At 53.3% G+C, this 17,500-nt stretch overlaps 1 protein-coding gene across 2 annotated transcripts in view; it reads right to left on the reverse strand.

Annotated features, from left to right (window-relative positions):
* The window catches only part of LOC115532755 (FERM, ARHGEF and pleckstrin domain-containing protein 1), a 64,008-nt gene that overhangs the window by 16,069 nt on the left and 30,439 nt on the right, over window positions 1-17,500 (reverse strand). The window contains exons 3-15 of one of the 2 annotated variants that reach the window (XM_030342635.1): window positions 15,451-15,555; window positions 15,272-15,314; window positions 14,916-14,994; window positions 14,146-14,243; window positions 11,748-11,862; window positions 9,529-9,676; window positions 9,069-9,164; window positions 8,787-8,950; window positions 8,349-8,417; window positions 7,507-7,582; window positions 6,474-6,708; window positions 2,153-2,355; window positions 1,199-1,288 (exon numbers count right to left, since the gene is read on the reverse strand). In XM_030342635.1, coding sequence (XP_030198495.1) covers window positions 1,199-1,288; window positions 2,153-2,355; window positions 6,474-6,708; window positions 7,507-7,582; window positions 8,349-8,417; window positions 8,787-8,950; window positions 9,069-9,164; window positions 9,529-9,676; window positions 11,748-11,862; window positions 14,146-14,243; window positions 14,916-14,994; window positions 15,272-15,314; window positions 15,451-15,555 — 1,521 coding nt within the window. Of the gene's footprint in view, window positions 1-1,198; window positions 1,289-2,152; window positions 2,356-6,473; window positions 6,712-7,506; window positions 7,583-8,348; window positions 8,418-8,786; window positions 8,951-9,068; window positions 9,165-9,528; window positions 9,677-11,747; window positions 11,863-14,145; window positions 14,244-14,915; window positions 14,995-15,271; window positions 15,315-15,450; window positions 15,556-17,500 lie in introns of both variants that reach the window. The other variant, XM_030342634.1, reaches the window with a different exon arrangement.

The following is a 17,500-nucleotide window of genomic DNA, read 5'->3' on the forward strand; positions in this document are numbered from 1 at the left end:
TGTATGGATAGGTGTGTGTGTGCGCGCGTGCGTGTGTGTGTGTATGTGTCTCTGTGTGTGTGTGTGTCAGTGTCAGTCTGTCTGTCTGTCTGTCTGTGCTGGTTTGTGTGACTGTCTGTGTGTGCATGTGTGTGTGTGTGTGTGCTTGTGTGTGTGCGTCTCTCCCCAAGCTCACCACCTCCAGGTCCTTGAGGTAGGTCCTCTCTGTGTGTTGTGTTGGTGTGTGTTGTGTTGTGGTGTGTTGTGTTGTTTTGGTGCGTTGTGTGTCTGTGTGTGTCTCTCACCACGCTCACCAGCTCCAGGTCCTTGAGGTAGGTCCTCGCTGTGTGTTGTGTTGTGTTGGTGTGTATTGCGTTGTGGTGTGTTGTGTTGTGTTGTTGTGTGTCTGTGTGTGTCTCTCACCACGCTCACCACCTCCAGGTCCTTGAGGTAGGTCCTCGCTGTGTGTTGTGTTGGTGTGTATTGCGTTGTGGTGTGTTGTGTTGTGTTGTTGTGTGTCTGTGTGTGTCTCTCACCACGCTCACCACCTCCAGGTCCTTCAGGTAGGTTCTCTCAGTGTGTTGTGTTGTGTTGGTGTGTATTGCGTTGTGGTGTGTTGTGTTGTGTTGTTGTGTGTCCGTGTGTGTCTCTCACCACGCTCACCACCTCCAGGTCCTTGAGGTAGGTCCTCGCTGTGTGTTGTGTTGTGTTGGTGTGTATTGCGTTGTGGTGTGTTGTGTTGTGTTGTTGTGTGTCTGTGTGTGTCTCTCACCACGCTCACCACCTCCAGGTCCTTCAGGTAGGTTCTCTCAGTGTGTTGTGTTGTGTTGGTGTGTATTGCGTTGTGGTGTGTTGTGTTGTGTTGTTGTGTGTCTCTCACCACGCTCACCACCTCCAGGTCCTTCAGGTAGGTTCTCTCAGTGTGTTGTGTTGTGTTGGTGTGTATTGCGTTGTGGTGTGTTGTGTTGTTGTGTGTCTGTGTGTGTCTCTCACCACGCTCACCACCTCCAGGTCCTTCAGGTAGGTTCTCTCAGTGTGTTGTGTTGTGTTGGTGTGTATTGCGTTGTGGTGTGTTGTGTTGTGTTGTTGTGTGTCTGTGTGTGTCTCTCACCACGCTCACCACCTCCAGGTCCTTCAGGTAGGTTCTCTCAGTGTGTTGTGTTGTGTTGGTGTGTATTGCGTTGTGGTGTGTTGTGTTGTGTTGTTGTGTGTCTCTCACCACGCTCACCACCTCCAGGTCCTTCAGGTAGGTTCTCTCTGTGGTCAGCAGCTCCTTGGCGATGAAGTAGGCGCGGTCGTTGGGGAACCTCTGCATGGTGGGAGAGAGGAGAGGAGAGGCTGAGCTGGGACCCTCCTGGACGTCCTGCCCGCTGGCCCTCCGCCCATCCCTCTTCTGGGGGGGTTTAGGAGACAGTACTGGGGCCCCGGGCCCCATGGGGCCGCTATGTAGGGCAGGTATTCTGAGGTAAGTCCTGGGCTATTTTTACAAGGTCTAGCGCTGAAGAACGAGCAGAAGACAAAAGGAGGAAACAAATCCCCATAACCGCTGGAACACAGCGTCACAGGCAGCAGGGATTTGGAAGAATGATCTTCATTATTCGTTTGTGGATGAAACCTTCAGAAGAGGATTTAATACGCGTGTTCCTACAGCTGCCGAGTTGTTACACTTCTAAGGACAGTGGTGTGCTGACAGCCAGCGCTATAACTTGTCCTCCCACCGGGAAAGGTGTACCACGGATGTTCCGTGTTTGCAGTTACATGATTGGACAAAACTAATACGAAGCGAGGTAAGCGAAAAGCTCCTTCTCCGTGATTTCAGCTAGCCTGCTAGCAGACCTTAGATACTGAATCAGTCTTAAGATAACGAATCAAACTTGAGATAACGAATCAGACTTGAGATTATGAGTCCAACTTTATAAATCAGACTTTAGATCCAAATCAGACTTCGGATACTAAGTCATACATAGATTATGAATCAGACTTTGGATTATGAATCCAACTTGATACATTACTTTAGATAACGAATCAGCCTTGAGATAACGAATCAGCCTTGAGATAACGTATCAGCCTTGAGATAACGTATCAGCCTTGAGATAACGAATCAGACGTTAGATGATGATCAGACTTTAGCTGCTGAGCCTGCAGTCTGATCTGAGGGACCCCCCCCACCCACCTTCCTGCGGACCTCGTCTTCGTCGTCCGTGCGCACGCAGCCGGCGTCGTAGAGCAGCGGGCTGGTGAGGGGCGAGGGCTGGCGCCCGTCGGGGCTGAGGCCGCAGAGGTCCAGGGAATGCTTCTGGCCGTTGAGGAGCGCGTGGGGGCGGGGGGCGCCCGGGGACGCCGCCGGCTGGGGGCCGCCGGACACGACCCCCCCTCCTGAGGAGAGAGAGAACACGGAGGGGCGCAGTGAGACCGAGCAAAGGTCGACAGCTCACAGAGGAAGACAGAAGGAGCAATGCGCCCCCCAGCAGAACTGTACCGCGGACAAAGAGCTACGGTGTCAGAGAGAGAGACAACATTCGACAGGTCGGCTTTGGGTTTTTGGAACCGTCCGTGTGTTCACGATCTCGGGTTGTTCGTCCCCCACGATGCAGTACAGTCTTCAGACCACTGGGTGGCTCGGGGCAACAGAGGGGAACAGTCAAGGCTTGGGCCAGCCAGGGGATTGAGGGCTGGTGGGTGTAGGGGTCAAAGCATCGTCGCACATCCTTTTGCAAAGAGTTCAGACCGTTCTTGGTTGTCTGTTGGGGTAAGGGGTCTCCCGTCTGGACACTCTTTATCCTACGGACGATCCACTACAGCCGCTACTTCCATCTACCACTAGGCTTACTCACACTGCTCGGGCCTCACCACCGCAGCCACCTCGCCACACACCACAGTCTGCTGGGTTTTTCCCCGGGTACGAATGGCATAAACAGAGCAGAGATTACACACACACACGCACACGCACACACACACACACACACACACACAGACCTCATTTAATGGGCCACCACACGCTAGGACAACGGAGAGGGGATAAATCTAGTGCGGGGTTTTCTCGTCACGACATCGCTGAACTGGCCGGGTGCCAACAGCGTGAGGAGGGGAGCGAGCGGAGCTACGAGCTACACAGGCTACACACACTAAACACAGACAACACTGAAGGGATAAACACACGTTATAGCAGAGCCGCCGACACAAGAGCCACGCGGCTGGGAGGGGGATAGGAAGACGTCCCGCCCGTCGAACACACACAGCAGAGCAGTTGCCCCCTTACACAATCAACCGGGGCGGTACTTAGGGAAGAAGAGCCTGAACTTATTCTCAGATATAGCCGTACACAATGTGGAAGTAGGAAGTGGGGAATCTCAGAGGGAATCAATGAAAGGCACCATTAAATAGAGTGGTTTATAAGTATGGCGAGAGAGGGTGAGGGAGCGGGCGAGACGGAGAGAGAGAGCGGGCGAGAGACTAAAGGGAGTAGTTCGGAAGACGAGTGTTGCACGTCTCAATAATTAGCATGCCTTGTAACAAAAAGTCTAAATATAACACCAAGCTCAACTATTTAGTGTCAGTATGTTACAGACTACGCCTGGGTTAACAGGTAGAGCACATAGTAAACGATTGAGTCGCCCATTGGTTGATGGAAGGAGCCGGTTTACAAAGCAGTCTTGATTATAATATCCCCTCATTACAAATTATGTTTCCATTTAGGACCAGAGATTCATATTATTTTCTATATTAAGAATCTCATCTTCATCCCAACGTGGAGCCAGCATCACAACTGAGGAAAGACTGAACAGGATCTTAACCATGTCTGACACACACACACACACACACACACACACACACACACACACACACACACACACACACACACACACACACACACACACACACACACACACACACACACACACACACACACCTGGATTTTCATCTCATGTGGTCTGGGTCCCAACACAACCGTCGGCTGACTTGTTGCAGTGAATAAGAAGACATGCAACAAGTATGTGTTGTGTTGCATTGTTTACTGTATGGAAAGGTAATGACCATCATGCACGACTACAGGTGGACACACAGGTCTGAGCCGGCAGACAGGAGAAACATGCAGACAGAATGGTACATGGATTAGACAATGAGAGAGACACAGAAAGAGAGACAGAGAGAAAGAGAAACAGAGGAACAGAGACACAGAGGGAAACAGAGATAAGCAAACAGAGCAGTATGTTATGCTGATGAATGGATAAACAGAAATGAGAAGAGGGTGAGGAAAATGATTTACTCAGGGTAGAAAATAAGTGCAGGGCTTTGTTGAAATGAATAGTTCACCCGGGCTAAAGCAAACAAACCACATTCTCTATATGCATCATATCCACCAGGACATTGTTGGCGTTCATTCATCCGATGACGCTTCCGAGTCGGTCTTAGTCAGAGCTGACTGTAAACATAACCGCTACTGATAATCTAATCCACGTCAAGTCAAGACAGACGGTATGAAGTCAAAGTCAAAGTAATCAGCTCCATCGATGCCTCACGGCATAAACATGAAGACCAAATCACATTAATGAAGGACTTAGCTAGCTCTACATGCTAGCTCTACACACTAGCTCTACACGATAGTTCCCCCCTCTTTGACAAGCTTAATCTGCAGTGTCATCCACCAGAGGGTAAACAGCTAGAAACCATCGTTCCCTGACAGAAGACACGAGGAAAGGCATTTGAAACCATCCAGCTGCAGCCAATCATTAAAGTGGCTCAAATTATAAAGAAAAACATAGAATAGTATAATAGAATAACGGTGACATATTCCGCGGCTACACTCTCCAAGGTTAAACTATGAGTTTATCGTAGCGTTGGGGACCATTGTCATCATCTTTATATGTACTGCAGTAAAACCTGTTGGCACCAAAAATGATGAGCAAAAAGCTAAGTGTGTTTATGTGTGTAAGTGTGCGCGTGTGTGTAAGTGTGTTTATGTGTGTAAGTGTGCGCGTGTGTGTAAGTGTGTAAGTGTGTTTATGTGCGCGCGCGCGCGTGCGTGTGCGTGTGTGTGTGTTGCCATTTAGAAAGGGCAACGCCGCTTTGGAGGGCAGACCCCTGGGGGTGCGTCTGCTACGCAGTGCTTCCATTACCCCGTGATGACAACCAGTGGCTAAACCCTCGGAACACAATGGTTGGAAAAGGTCCACAGAGGTCCCCAGACGCTGGAGAACCCCTCCACTCTAATCGGCCGTCACCATCCATTCTAAAAATAGGCCGCAGGCCCAGGTGTGGCCTGAGGACGATGGAATCCTCTGGGAGCCGCTAACCCGTTAGCTGCTAAACCGTTAGCCGCTAATCCGTTAGCCGCTAATCCGTTAGCCGCTAAACCCCGTTAGCCGCTAGCCCGTTAGCCGCTAGCAGGTTAGCCGCCAGCCCGTTAGCCGCTAGCCCGTTAGCCGCTAGCCCGTTAGCCGCTAGCCCGTTAGCCGCTAGCCCGTTAGCCTAGCAGCTGAACACCCGCCCTGTGTCCTCGTCGGTGAAGGCGTGGCTCTCGTCCACGCCGGCCCCCTCGTCCAGCTCAAGGCTGCCCAGAGAGTACGGGGTCCTGGGGAGGAGGCGGGAGCGGAGCGGCCCGCTAGCACCGCCCTCCACCGCGCTACCGCCCGTTAGCACGTAGCCTCCGCCGCGGCCTCCGGAGACAGAGGCGGCGGGGGCGGGGTCCGCCTCCATGTCCGAGTCCCCCTCGCTGGACTCCGAGCCGCTGGGCGTGAAGCAGCCGTTGACGCGCCCCGCGGCCGGCGGACCGAGGCCGCCGCGGCTCCGCGTGGCGCCCGGGGCGTGGCCCGCACCTGGCCCCGCCCCCTCGCCGTCCAACAGCATGCGGCGCTCCAGGGCGGCCATGCGCTCGACCCGGGACAGGGCGGGCGCCGGCGAGGGGGGCGGGGCCGAGACGGTCGAGGGGTCCGCGGGGGAGCGGTAGGGCCGTCGCCGCGGCGACTGCGGGTAGGGGATGCGCCCGGGGGGGAGGAGCCCTCCGAGAGACGGTGGGTCGTAGCTAAGGTGGTCGTCAACGCCGTGGCGCCCGTCCTCGCCGTAGCCGTTGTGCTCAGCGCCGGTCCGATGGGCAGGGCCAACGGCGGCGTGGGCGGAGCCCGTGATCTGCTGGGCGACCAGGGGGCTCCACGGGTGTCGGGGGCCCCCCGTCCCGTCCCCCATGGCGGGGGGGTAGAGCGCCCCCTGCTGGCCGCCCCTCTGGTACTGCAGCCGGGCCGCCTCGCTCACCTCCCCGCCGGCCGGCAGGGCCGGAGCCGGCGCGGGGGCCTCCCTGTGTCTCCTCCGACCCAGGACGTCCTCCTGCAGAGGGGGGTAGGACTCACTCCCGCCCCCCATTCCTCCCCGGGTCTGGGCCACGCCCCCCCCGGCCCCCCGCCCCACGCCCACAGAGACGTACTCCCCCTCGAGGTCGCTACAGCTGACGTACGCGTGGGAAGAGAAGCCGCTAGCCGGGGGAGAGCGAGAGGCCGGACCTGTGTTCAGAGGATCCGGGTGGTGGGGGCGGGGCCTGCTGGGCTCCTCCGGCTGGGGGCGGGCCCCTCCGGGGGGGGGCGTGGTCCGGGGGTCCTCGCGGCCGTTCCTCAGGCTCACCGCGGGGCTGGCCCGCGTCCGGGGGGAGGAGGGGGCGGGGTCTTCTGCGGTCACCAGCGCTGATTCCTTCCAGTGGCGCTGGGGTGGGGAGTCCACTCTGCCACAGGGGGCGCCCCTCTGCTACGGAGAGGGAGGAGGAGGAGGAGGAGGAAGAGGAAGAGGAAGAGGAAGAGGAAGAGGAAGAAGAAGAAGAAGAAGAAGAAGAAAATGAGAGAGAGACAGAGACATAGACAGAGTGACAGAGACAGAGACAGAGAGATAACAGAGTGACAGAGATAGAGACAGAGAGACGAGAGAGAGACAGAGGGAGGCAGAGTGACAGAGATATATAACTCTTTTTAATGCCTGAAGGGACATTCATGTTACAGCCGCCAAAGTGGCCTGAACAGTGCATAGAAAGACTTATAGATCTAATAAATAATAAAGACAGCCAAGACCTCTCTCTCAGTATGAACAATAATCTGCATTACACTGGTGAGCGAAGCAGGAGAACCAAGAGAGTAGAGAACAGATACAAGACACAACACTTCAATGACCTACGCATAACTTGTTCTCCTAATTACTAATTACTAAACTAATCGTTCAAGTGTCGATTGGAAATTGCCTAGCAATGCTACGACTTTGACCCGTCAGGATGAGACAGTGAAGTGAGGTGATGAACGGCTAACCTGAGCTAGCACGGCTAGACTACGATAGCACAGCTAGCCTGAGCCTGCACAGCTAGCCTAAGATAGCGAGCCAGCGCGGCTAGCGCGAGCCAGCATGCCTGAAACGGCATGGCTAGCGCGAGCTGCCATGGCTAGCCTAAGATAGCACAGCTAGCCTGAGCCAGCATGGTTAGCCCGAGACACCACGGCTAGCCTGAGCTACGACAGCTAGCCTGAGCCAGGAGGTTAAAACAACAACAGGACGGACCTCTGAGGGCACCTCCTGCCTCCGCGGCGAAGGCACGGGGGACAGCCGGCAGACATGTTGGACCCGGCTGTGTTTCCTGGAGGGGGGAGACGACAGGGCGGTCAGAGAGCGCTACACTCCTGCTAGGCTAACAGTTCTGTCACCAACAATACAACCTTCTTTTCGATATATAGGTCATTCAATATGCTTGTATGTCCTTGCACTTAGAAACAGTACTCTGTAGCATTGTGTAGCGTCTTATGCTAGCTATATTTGTTGTATACGGGGAATGGGTTAACCTAGTGATTGTTAGTGCTTGGCCCTTGGTTCTATGAACATTCTTACTGTACCGACAGAGATATATTGTTGTTTATAATTCTTCTGACAAATGTTCTTAGTGTAAGTCGCTTTGTATAAGAATATCTGCTAAATGCCCGAAATGTAAATGAGATGTGTTTTGTCCATTACAGAGGCCCCCAGTTTAGACAGTGAGAACCTTCTTTATGGCTCCCCTTTCGTCCCCTTATCACTATCCACACCTAAACAATTGAGACGGTGAGAACCCGTCTTCGGTTTGGGTTTCTGTGTATCCTGAGATGTTTGCGTCTACGTCGGGACTATAAAGGTCCTTAACGTGTACGGGCCCGTCTGAGAGTCTTGGTAAACGCTGTCTGTGAGTCCCCCCCATGATCATGCTCCATTACATCTGATACTTTGCTGTCAAGAAGTGTGTAGGAACAAGGGATTATCTCGCAACAACTCCCATCATCATCATCTTGTCACTCACGGAGTTGTTTCTAGTGGCTGTTCAGACAGACGTCTGAACAACCACTAAGAACGACTCCACGGCGACGTGCTTTCACCTTTCAAACGGGATCTTCTTAAACTCCGACTCCTTCACGTAGTCGATGACCTGCTTCTGCGTGCGTCCGCTGCGGAGAGAACACACACGACACACGGTGCGACGGACGCAGAGTTAAAGGGAGATACCACGGCGCTACGTCACGCGCTGCACAGGAGAAGGCAGAGCAGAGAGTGGGCGGTGAATGGTAAAATGACTGCATTTAGACAGCGCATTTCTCACCAGTGGCCACTCAAAGCACTTCACAATACTGCCGAACATTCACCCATTCATGCCCACATTCACACACCGACGGCGGTGTCAGCCACGCAGGGCGACAGCCAGCTCGTCGGCAGCAGTCAGGGTGAGGTGGCTCGCTCAGGGACACCTCAACACTCAGCAGGAGGAGGAGATCGAACGAGCAACCTTGAGCTCCTGAGCCCCATGCCGCCCCTGGTACCTGAATCTGAAGGAGGAGCCGCGAGTGAAGAGGACGGGCTTGGGTTTGGGCTTGGGCTCCTCGAAGAGCCGGAAGAAGGCGTGGTACTCCACGCAGATCTTCCAGAACACCTTGCAGCAGTCCCGGCTTCCCATGAGGAACTCCAGGGTGTCCTGGTACGAACTCTGGGGTGGGACGAGCAGGACGGCACGGTTAGTATATGTGACAACAGCGCCGACCCCGCTGGAGTCTGCGTTCAGACGCCGCACACTCTCCATCGACGGAATGTGAGGGAAGACTTACGTTCAGGTCGGCTCTCAGCTTGATGAGGAAGCGTTTCCTCTTGAAGCTCAGCTTGCGTACTTTGGACCAGTTGAAGGCGTTGATCCGCGTGTGTCCCTGCACGAAGAGGCAATCAGAATGAATGACTAAATAAACAGACGGACGAGGTTATGCTGCACATTTCATAGTGAAACACTTATACACCCCCGTATGGCAGTTTAGCCATACGGGGGAGCCAGTTGGCCTCGTGTTTGACTCACTCCAGCAAGGCTCAGGGTGTGAATCCCAGTATCTGCAGTCTACCACCAGGCCTCCTTTGAGCAAGGCACATCACGACCGTGTACCCCAAGGCATGCTGGGTAATAGTGTTTTAGTGCTGAATGAATAAACAGAGGGCACCACTGAGAGCCCCAACACATGTAGACCACAGGTGATGTCTGAGTGACAGGCCTTAGTCCCGCCCCCTCAGGCCGGAGCTCACCTGAAAGACCAACACCCCCGTGTGGGACGCGGCCAGGCTCAGCTGGGTGCCCTCCCGGTCCTTGGCAGGGTGCTGTCGGACGCCGTACATCTCCAGCCGGCGCGCCACCTCCAGCAGCTGGTAGTCCGACTCCGCCGGCGTCTGCCCACTAGCAAGGCACATGGAGCCGTTACTCATCTGCTGCTTTCTAATAACTCCGACCCGACGTTTCTGCCGCCATCATAGACCCCGTCGGCACCGAGTGCAGTCCGAGCCTACTGGGAGAGGGATCCCACGGCCTACTGGGAGAGGGATCCCACGGCCTACTGGGAGAGGGATCCCACGGCCTACTGGGAGAGGGATCCCACGGCCTACTGGGAGAGGGATCCCACGGCCTACTGGGAGAGGGATCCCACGGCCTACTGGGAGAGGGATCCCACGGCCTACTGGGAGAGGGATCCCACGGCCTACTGGGAGAGGGATCCCACGGCCTACTGGGAGAGGGATCCCACAGCCTACTGGGAGAGGGATCCCACGGCCTACTGGGAGAGGGATCCCACAGCCTACTGGGAGAGGGATCCCACGGCCTACTGGGAGAGGGATCCCACGGCCTACTGGGAGAGGGATCCCACAGCCTACTGGGAGGGGGATCCCACGGCCTACTGGGAGAGGGATCCCACAGCCTACTGGGAGAGGGATCCCACGGCCTACTGGGAGAGGGATCCCAAAGGAGGGACCCTTCCCTGCACCTTTAGACGGCCCAGGTTTAGGGGGTCTTCAGGGGGGTCTTTTAGGGGGTCTTATAATGTGGGCCCTGTGGAGCCCTTTCAGAACGGGACGACAGCTGTACCGATAACAACTAGATGAACGTTGTATCCTTCTTTTTCTTTTTAAAATAATTAAGGCAATAGTGGAGGATTAAGACATGACTGACAAAACAGAATTTAAATATGGAATCCGACTGGGGTTTATGCTCGTTCAGACACACCAAATGAAAACCGGGAGCACGGATTACGCTTTCGGTAATTCGTCCAAATGTCTTAAATCCCACAAAATCACCCAACAGAGTTTCACTAATTGCGGTGTGTGTGGGGGGGGGGGGGGGTCCTGTGCTCATCAGAGAGAGAGACAGAGAGCGACAGATGGAAGACAGAAAGAGACAGACAGACAGACAGACAGACAGACAGACAGACAGACAGACAGACAGACAGACAGACAGACAGACAGACAGACAGACAGACAGACAGACAGACAGACAGCGACACAGACACAGTCGTCGAGAGAGGAGAAGGGACCGAGACAGAACGCTAACAGACGTCCTACTTCTAATCAGAGCCGAGGCCTCAGTGTTTCCCGAGCGTCGGGTACTTAATCAGAGCTTCAACTCTCCGCGTGGCAGCGCGCCACCAGAACCACGCAAGCCCTTATCTTATTTGCAGTAACTGAAAGCAACACAAAAAAAGACAAGCGAAAGAGGGCACTTAGACCTAATGGAGGCGTGCTTGTGCGTGTCAGCTGACTGGGTTGGGCCGGCGGTCGCACGGCGCCGCAGGGGGGGGGGCTTAGGGTGGGAAGGGGGGGTGTGTTCTGGCGAACGCTCAGCGTCATGCTGCATCGCCAGAGGAGAGTGAAGGAGACCCGCAGCTCTCCAATAACCTCCGGGAACCGCCCCGCCCCTCTCTCTCTCTCCAGGGGAGCGTCCCGGGGACGGACAAACCGGTTCTCCCACAAAGGGCCGGTGACCGGGCCCAGGCTGCGCTGAAGGGCGGCGGGCGGGGAGTACTGAAGCCTGGCTGCTGCCTCGGGGGTCCGGTCTGAACCCACTGCCGCTCGCTTTGGATTAAAGCGTTGAAAGGCACTTAGCAACTTTATGGTGAAATGACACCATGAATAAAACTTTGGTTAAAAGGTCAAACGGCGGGCCGATGAAAATATAATAACTTGGCCTTTCTGAGCGTGATTAACAATGCTTTGAATCACTCGGTGAAAAAGAAAAGTATAAATAAAACGGTAATGGGCTGGTCAAGTTCCTGAGTGTGACCTCTGATTTAATATCTCCAGTAAACCGCCGGAGCGTTTCATTCCAGGACACAGCGGTGAGATCTAGGCCGACGTATTCCGGGCACGGAGCTCTGGAATAACAGGAATACATTCATGAATCCTAGACTGATGGGACCTCCTGGGTCTGCTGCCAGGAACGAGCAGGAGATCCGTTACGTTCTGGGAGATGAGGAACCCACGTGTTCTTGGAGTGGAACTCCATGATGCGGTCCATCAGGGCCATCTGGTCTGGAATGTAGTTGTTGTTGAGGAGGTGGGACCGGCTCTGGCTGCCCTCGAAGTCCCCGATCTCCGCTGGAAGAGGAGGAGGAAGAGGAGGAGGAGGAAGAGGAAGAGGAAGAGGAAGAGGAAGAGGAAGAGGAAGAGGAAGAGGAAGAAGAAGAAGTTCCATGTTAAACAACGATTAATGGCCGTTGTCGGCTAAAGCTGCGTCGTAGACCGGGCCAGTCTGGCCTCAGAATAATAAGGCAGTAATAAGAAACGTTAGCGCTGCCGTTCCTTGCAGCAGCAGTTTTATCCTCCCCAGACCCCCTGGGGAGGAGCAAGTGTGGCAGTGAGGTGGACACATCGACCTCCTCTACTAACTCCCTTGAACCCTAGCCAGGAGGTTCCATGTTAGCTTGATGCTAGAGGATTGTTCCTCAGTTATTCCTCACCCGGGCCTGGGTTTAAATCCTGCTGGTTGCAAAGGAACACCTGATATAGTAGACTGTGGGGCGGCATGTTGCTCAGGGGTAGAGCGGGCTGGCTGGTAACCGGAAGGTTGCTAGTTCGATCCCCTATCTCAGTGTCGAGGTGTCCCTGAGCGAGACGCCTCTCCCTCACTGCTCCCGATAATGGCTGTCGCCCTGCGTGGACATCGCCGTCGGTGTGTGAATGTGCGCATGAATGGATGAGTGTCAGGCAACATTGTAAAGAGCTTTCAGTGGCCACTGGTTAGAAAGGACTAAATATAAATGCATTCCATTTACTATGTACAGATTTAGCCTGACCTTAGCAGTATACAGCTATATGTATACTGTGGATGCCTTATAGCTGATTACTCACCAGTCCACACTAAGTAACCTGTACGACACGTTAACAAGACCATAACTAACCAGTAATCAATACCATGGGATCGGAGCGGCCATGATGGATGGCAGGCGGCCCGTGAGCTCAGAGGAGCTGGAGACCCGAGGGACAACGCCTGCTGCAGCGTTCCCTAAACGCCGCGTTAAACAGAGAGCGCTACGTCTACACACTCCGGGAGACACCCCCAGCCACGATCCGCCCCCCTTTAGGGAATATCCTGAATTATGTACGCTGGGTAAATGCTGGAAAAAACATTAAAACAAACAATTAATTTAAGATGAAATACCACCGGCGGGTGAGTTGTTGCATATTCATGGCTTTTAGAAATATAGAACATTAATAAAAGCTCTCCGGTATTCCCATGAGCAAGGCACTGTCTTTAATCAGCGGGTTTGAACGCCGTCTTTGCCATCAGATAAAGTGCTGATGAGCGTAAGCTGAGGAAAGGCTGCGTCTGTTTCCTGGAGGGTCACCGTGTCTTGTCCGGGGAGACGCTCAGAGTAGGGAATCTACCTGAACGGTATCCATAGCAACACAGGGATCCGTGAGGTTTCCTGTGTTTGGGTCCTGGTTTGAGGACATGCTCGGCATGATAAACATGACAGTTCCGCGTTGCCTGTTGAGTATCTTCCCCCTCTGTGTTCAGGGTTGTGTGTTATAGGGGGGCGCTAATGTAACGGAGAACTATAATTAGATGAGCTCATTGTTTGGGCTGTTACTATAATAATATCATTTGAAAAATGACCGCAAACCACAAATGACTGTTAGTGGATTTTACCGTTGAGGTGATGGGTTTATCTACAGCATCTGTATAACATCACTTTAGAAGGTGCACAGATTGTATTTACAACATCGACGGCACAAATCATAGACGTAGCATGGTGACTTCACCTATTGGTTTACACACCACCCTTCTGAGGGTGTAGATTTGCCTCCTGTGCAGGATGCTTTTGGAACCTTTTTTGCAACCAGCAGCAACGATCAATATTTGGCACGTAGAGGGCGGGAAATGAATTGCCGCCTCGCATGGCTAAGACTAATTCATAGTCAATACTTAATTACTTTTTAATGACAAACTGTTCAACAGGACCTCTCGAATACATAGTATGGAGATGATTTCCATACTATACTGATGCAACTCTCTACATTGATCCAACTACAGGTCTATCAAATAACTACATTCTAGCCTCTACCGTGAACCACCTACAGGCTGTTAGAGGAACTACATGCTAGTCTCTAGGGAACCACCTACAGGCTGTTAGAGGAACTACATGCTAGTCTCTAGGGAACCACCTATAGGCTGTTAGAGGAACTACATGCTAGTCTCTAGGGAACCACCTATAGGCTGTTAGAGGAACTACATGCTAGTTCCTTCCGGCTGGGCCTCACAAACACCAGGTCATGGCTCCCGCCAGATTCACAACCACGACTCTTAATAAACAAGCAGGACTCAGGAGGAAGGATGAGGATATTATACATTATATACGACAGGTTTGCCACACTCACATTGGACAACGTGGGAGACCATGAGGGCGGAGCTACTATCGTTGCAGGTCAGGCGTCCGGCGGAGAGGTCCTGCTTCAGCTGGAGGGCGAAGAGGTACCTGGAGGAGACGGGGACACGTTAAAACACAAGGAATCAACCGAAGGCGACAGGGAACACGTTTTAAACAAAGCAATGACTGAAAGAGATGCGCTCTGCAAGGGGAGAAGTGAGGGGACTCGGTGATAAGGAGAAGGCTGTGTGACTCCTCATGTCATAAAGTGTCAAAAGTCATTTTGCTGAAGGAGTTTTATATGAACATCGAATCTCTTTGCAGGTGCCGTAAAAAACCTCTTGGAGTCGAGACTGAGTCTGGCGAAACGCGTTCAAAATGCGTTTGAAACGTTGACATTGTTATTATTGGGGAAAATAAACACCTTGGGAGCAATAAAGACATTGTTCGAAAGTAATTCTGTTTGCACATTTTACATCTGCGTTATTGACGTCAGCGTTCAGCCGCCTCACCTCCACGTCCCCTGGCAGAGGCAACTGACACAAACCTCTACAATACCGCTGGTGATGTCCATACACGTATTGACTGAACACATCTCTCACACACACACACACACACACACACACACACACACACACACACACACACACACACACACACACACACACACACACACACACACACACACACACACACACACACACACACAGCGAGAGAGGGAGTGTGATTGAGTGAGAGTGTGTGAGAGAGCGAGTAAACCCCAGGCCAGTTCTGTCTCACCGGGTCAGTTCCTCCAGTAGCTGGGCGGGGTCCGGGGGGTAGAACTTGACCACGAAGCGCAGCACCGTGTGTTTGGGTCCTGACCGGGCCCATGATAAGAACAGATTAGGAACAACCTGACAAAGAACGATGCTAAAGTACGCAACACAGGTTAAATTCACCACACTTCTTCAGCAGTCCCTTCCATCAAACATTGGTTTATTGGGGGACATGTTCCATTGTACACCAAAAAAAACTGGCAACCACAATTATTCATACAGATAAAAATACTCTTCATAAAGTGTCTGTAGTGCTCAGTGTTGAGACACCCACTCCATCTCTCTACTCATGTACGGCTCGTGACAGAGTGAACTTACGGCGGAGCTGCTTCATGAGAGGCTTGATGAGATCCAGCCACACCTGAGGAGCAGAGGAACAGAAGGGCCGCTCAGAACCGCAGGAACAACAGCAGCAGCGCATGGCCGCGGAGCGACTCCCGACGCCCTCGGCCTCCCGACGCCCTCGGCCTCCCGACGCCCTCGGCCTCCCCACTCACCGTCATCTTGTGGTGGTCCTGGAACTCCAGGCCGAAGTAGTCCCCCTCGATCAGGTTCATGTGGGTGCACACCAGGTCGAACAGCACCTTGCCCGGCGCTCTTTGCTGGAAGAAAGAGGAGAACGGTCACACACACGCAGAGAGGGGATACACAACAATCGATGAGCGATTGACATGGGGCTGTGAGAGGAAGAAGAAGAAGAAGAAGAACAGTCACACAGGGCCAAACAAATTGTGCAATAGTACTACTGATCATGACCGATGGTGAAATACAGTGTGTGTGTGTGTGTGTGTCTGAATTGTTTGTTGTTTGTTGTACGATATATGTGGCCTGTTTCCTATATGTATGCATTGTCTGCATGTATTTTATGCAAAGCAGCTATATGTGAAAGCATTGGAGTCCAAGACAAATTTCCCTCCAAGGATAATAAAGTGTATCGTATCTTATCTTACGCACGCAGTGAGGGGATACACAACCGTTAGAGCGATTTACACAGCGCTGTGAGAGAAGAGATCTTCAGAAAATGAAATCAAGAAGCAATCGAGTTAAAGACGCGGTTTTCATTGCCACGCAGATGCAGTTTAATATTTCACTCTTCCCTACACATCCTTAATGAAACGTACGTAAACAGTTTACAGTCTCACAGTCCAATATTGTTTTTCACTTAAATTTTAGATCAAGTTCCTTCACAATGCACACGTTGGACTCAGTAGGGCTGAGCTTAGTGTCTGTAGGGCTGAGCTTAGTGTCTGTAGGGCTGAGCTTAGTGTCTGTAGGGCTGAGCTTAGTGTCTGTAGGGCTGACAAGAAGTCAATGAATTGTAGAACTGCCGAGCGTCGTCGTGACGAACTAAGTAGCGTCGCACGCCGCTCACAACGGACGACTGAAGAATACCTCCACCCAAATCTCTCTCAGCAGAGCCTGGCTGCTCCCCCACCCCCTCCACCCGCCGTCTGACTCCCAGCCCCCCAGTGGTTAGGGGGGGGGGGGGGGGGGGGGAGACAGCCCCAGCAGGGGGTGTGGAGGCAGGGATGAGGGTCATCACCGAGCCTTTGATCTGTGCTTTCAGTGTCGCTGCAGAGGGACCAACAGGGAGTCAACCGGCTTTGAAGCCGGTACAGTATCAGCGCGCACACACACACACACACACACACACACACACACACACACACACACACACACACACACACACACACACACACACACACACACACACACACACACACACACACACACACACACACACAGGAGATGGGCCAAATCTGCTGCTAGTCATGGTGGGAGGGGCCCGGGGTGTTAAGAAGAACAACATGGCTCTTCTCAAAAGACCAAACAAGGAGTTTGCTCTGCCGAACTCTGCTCCAGATAGACATTAATTAATTTAAAACTGGCCCAGCTTCCCCACCAAACACTGGCTCTTCCTCCTCCCCAAACACAGGCTCTTCTTCCTCCCCAAACACAGGCTCTTCTTCCTCCCCAAACACAGGCTCTTCTTCCTCCCCAAACACAAGGTCATCCACAGTGAGCAAACAGAAACCAACACCGGTGAAACAGCCTCTCCCAGCCCACCCTGGTATTTACAAAGACCAAACCCTTCGTTTGACTGCACAACACGCTGGTTACTGGCTGCTGTAGAAACACATTCCTGTCTTGGGGTACGGAGAGCAGAGAGAGACGCTGAGAGAGAGAGAGAGAGAGAGAGAGAGAGAGAGACGCTGAGAGAGAGAGAGAGAGAGAGAGAGAGAGAGAGAGAGAGAGAGAGAGAGGGAGAGGGAGAGGGAGAGAGAGAGAGAGAGAGAGAGAGAGAGAGAGAGAGAGAGAGAGAGAGACGTCGTCGGCTGGTTCTCGGCAGGCTCCTCTCTCTGGAGGGTGGAGGAGGAGGAGGAGGGTAGAGGAGGCGGCGTGGGGTTTTAAGTGGAGCAGAATGTACCCCGACGCTACGCTCCATGTTTACAGTAGCGCCCCCCCACCCGGCTATGGAAATGAGCCCGCTGGGGTTCTGCCTCTGACGTCCGTCTGGACTCCGCTACGCCTCACGTTCAAAATGGA

This window comes from Gadus morhua, chromosome 20 (genome assembly GCF_902167405.1).
Source record: "Gadus morhua chromosome 20, gadMor3.0, whole genome shotgun sequence".
NCBI lineage: Eukaryota > Metazoa > Chordata > Actinopteri > Gadiformes > Gadidae > Gadus > Gadus morhua.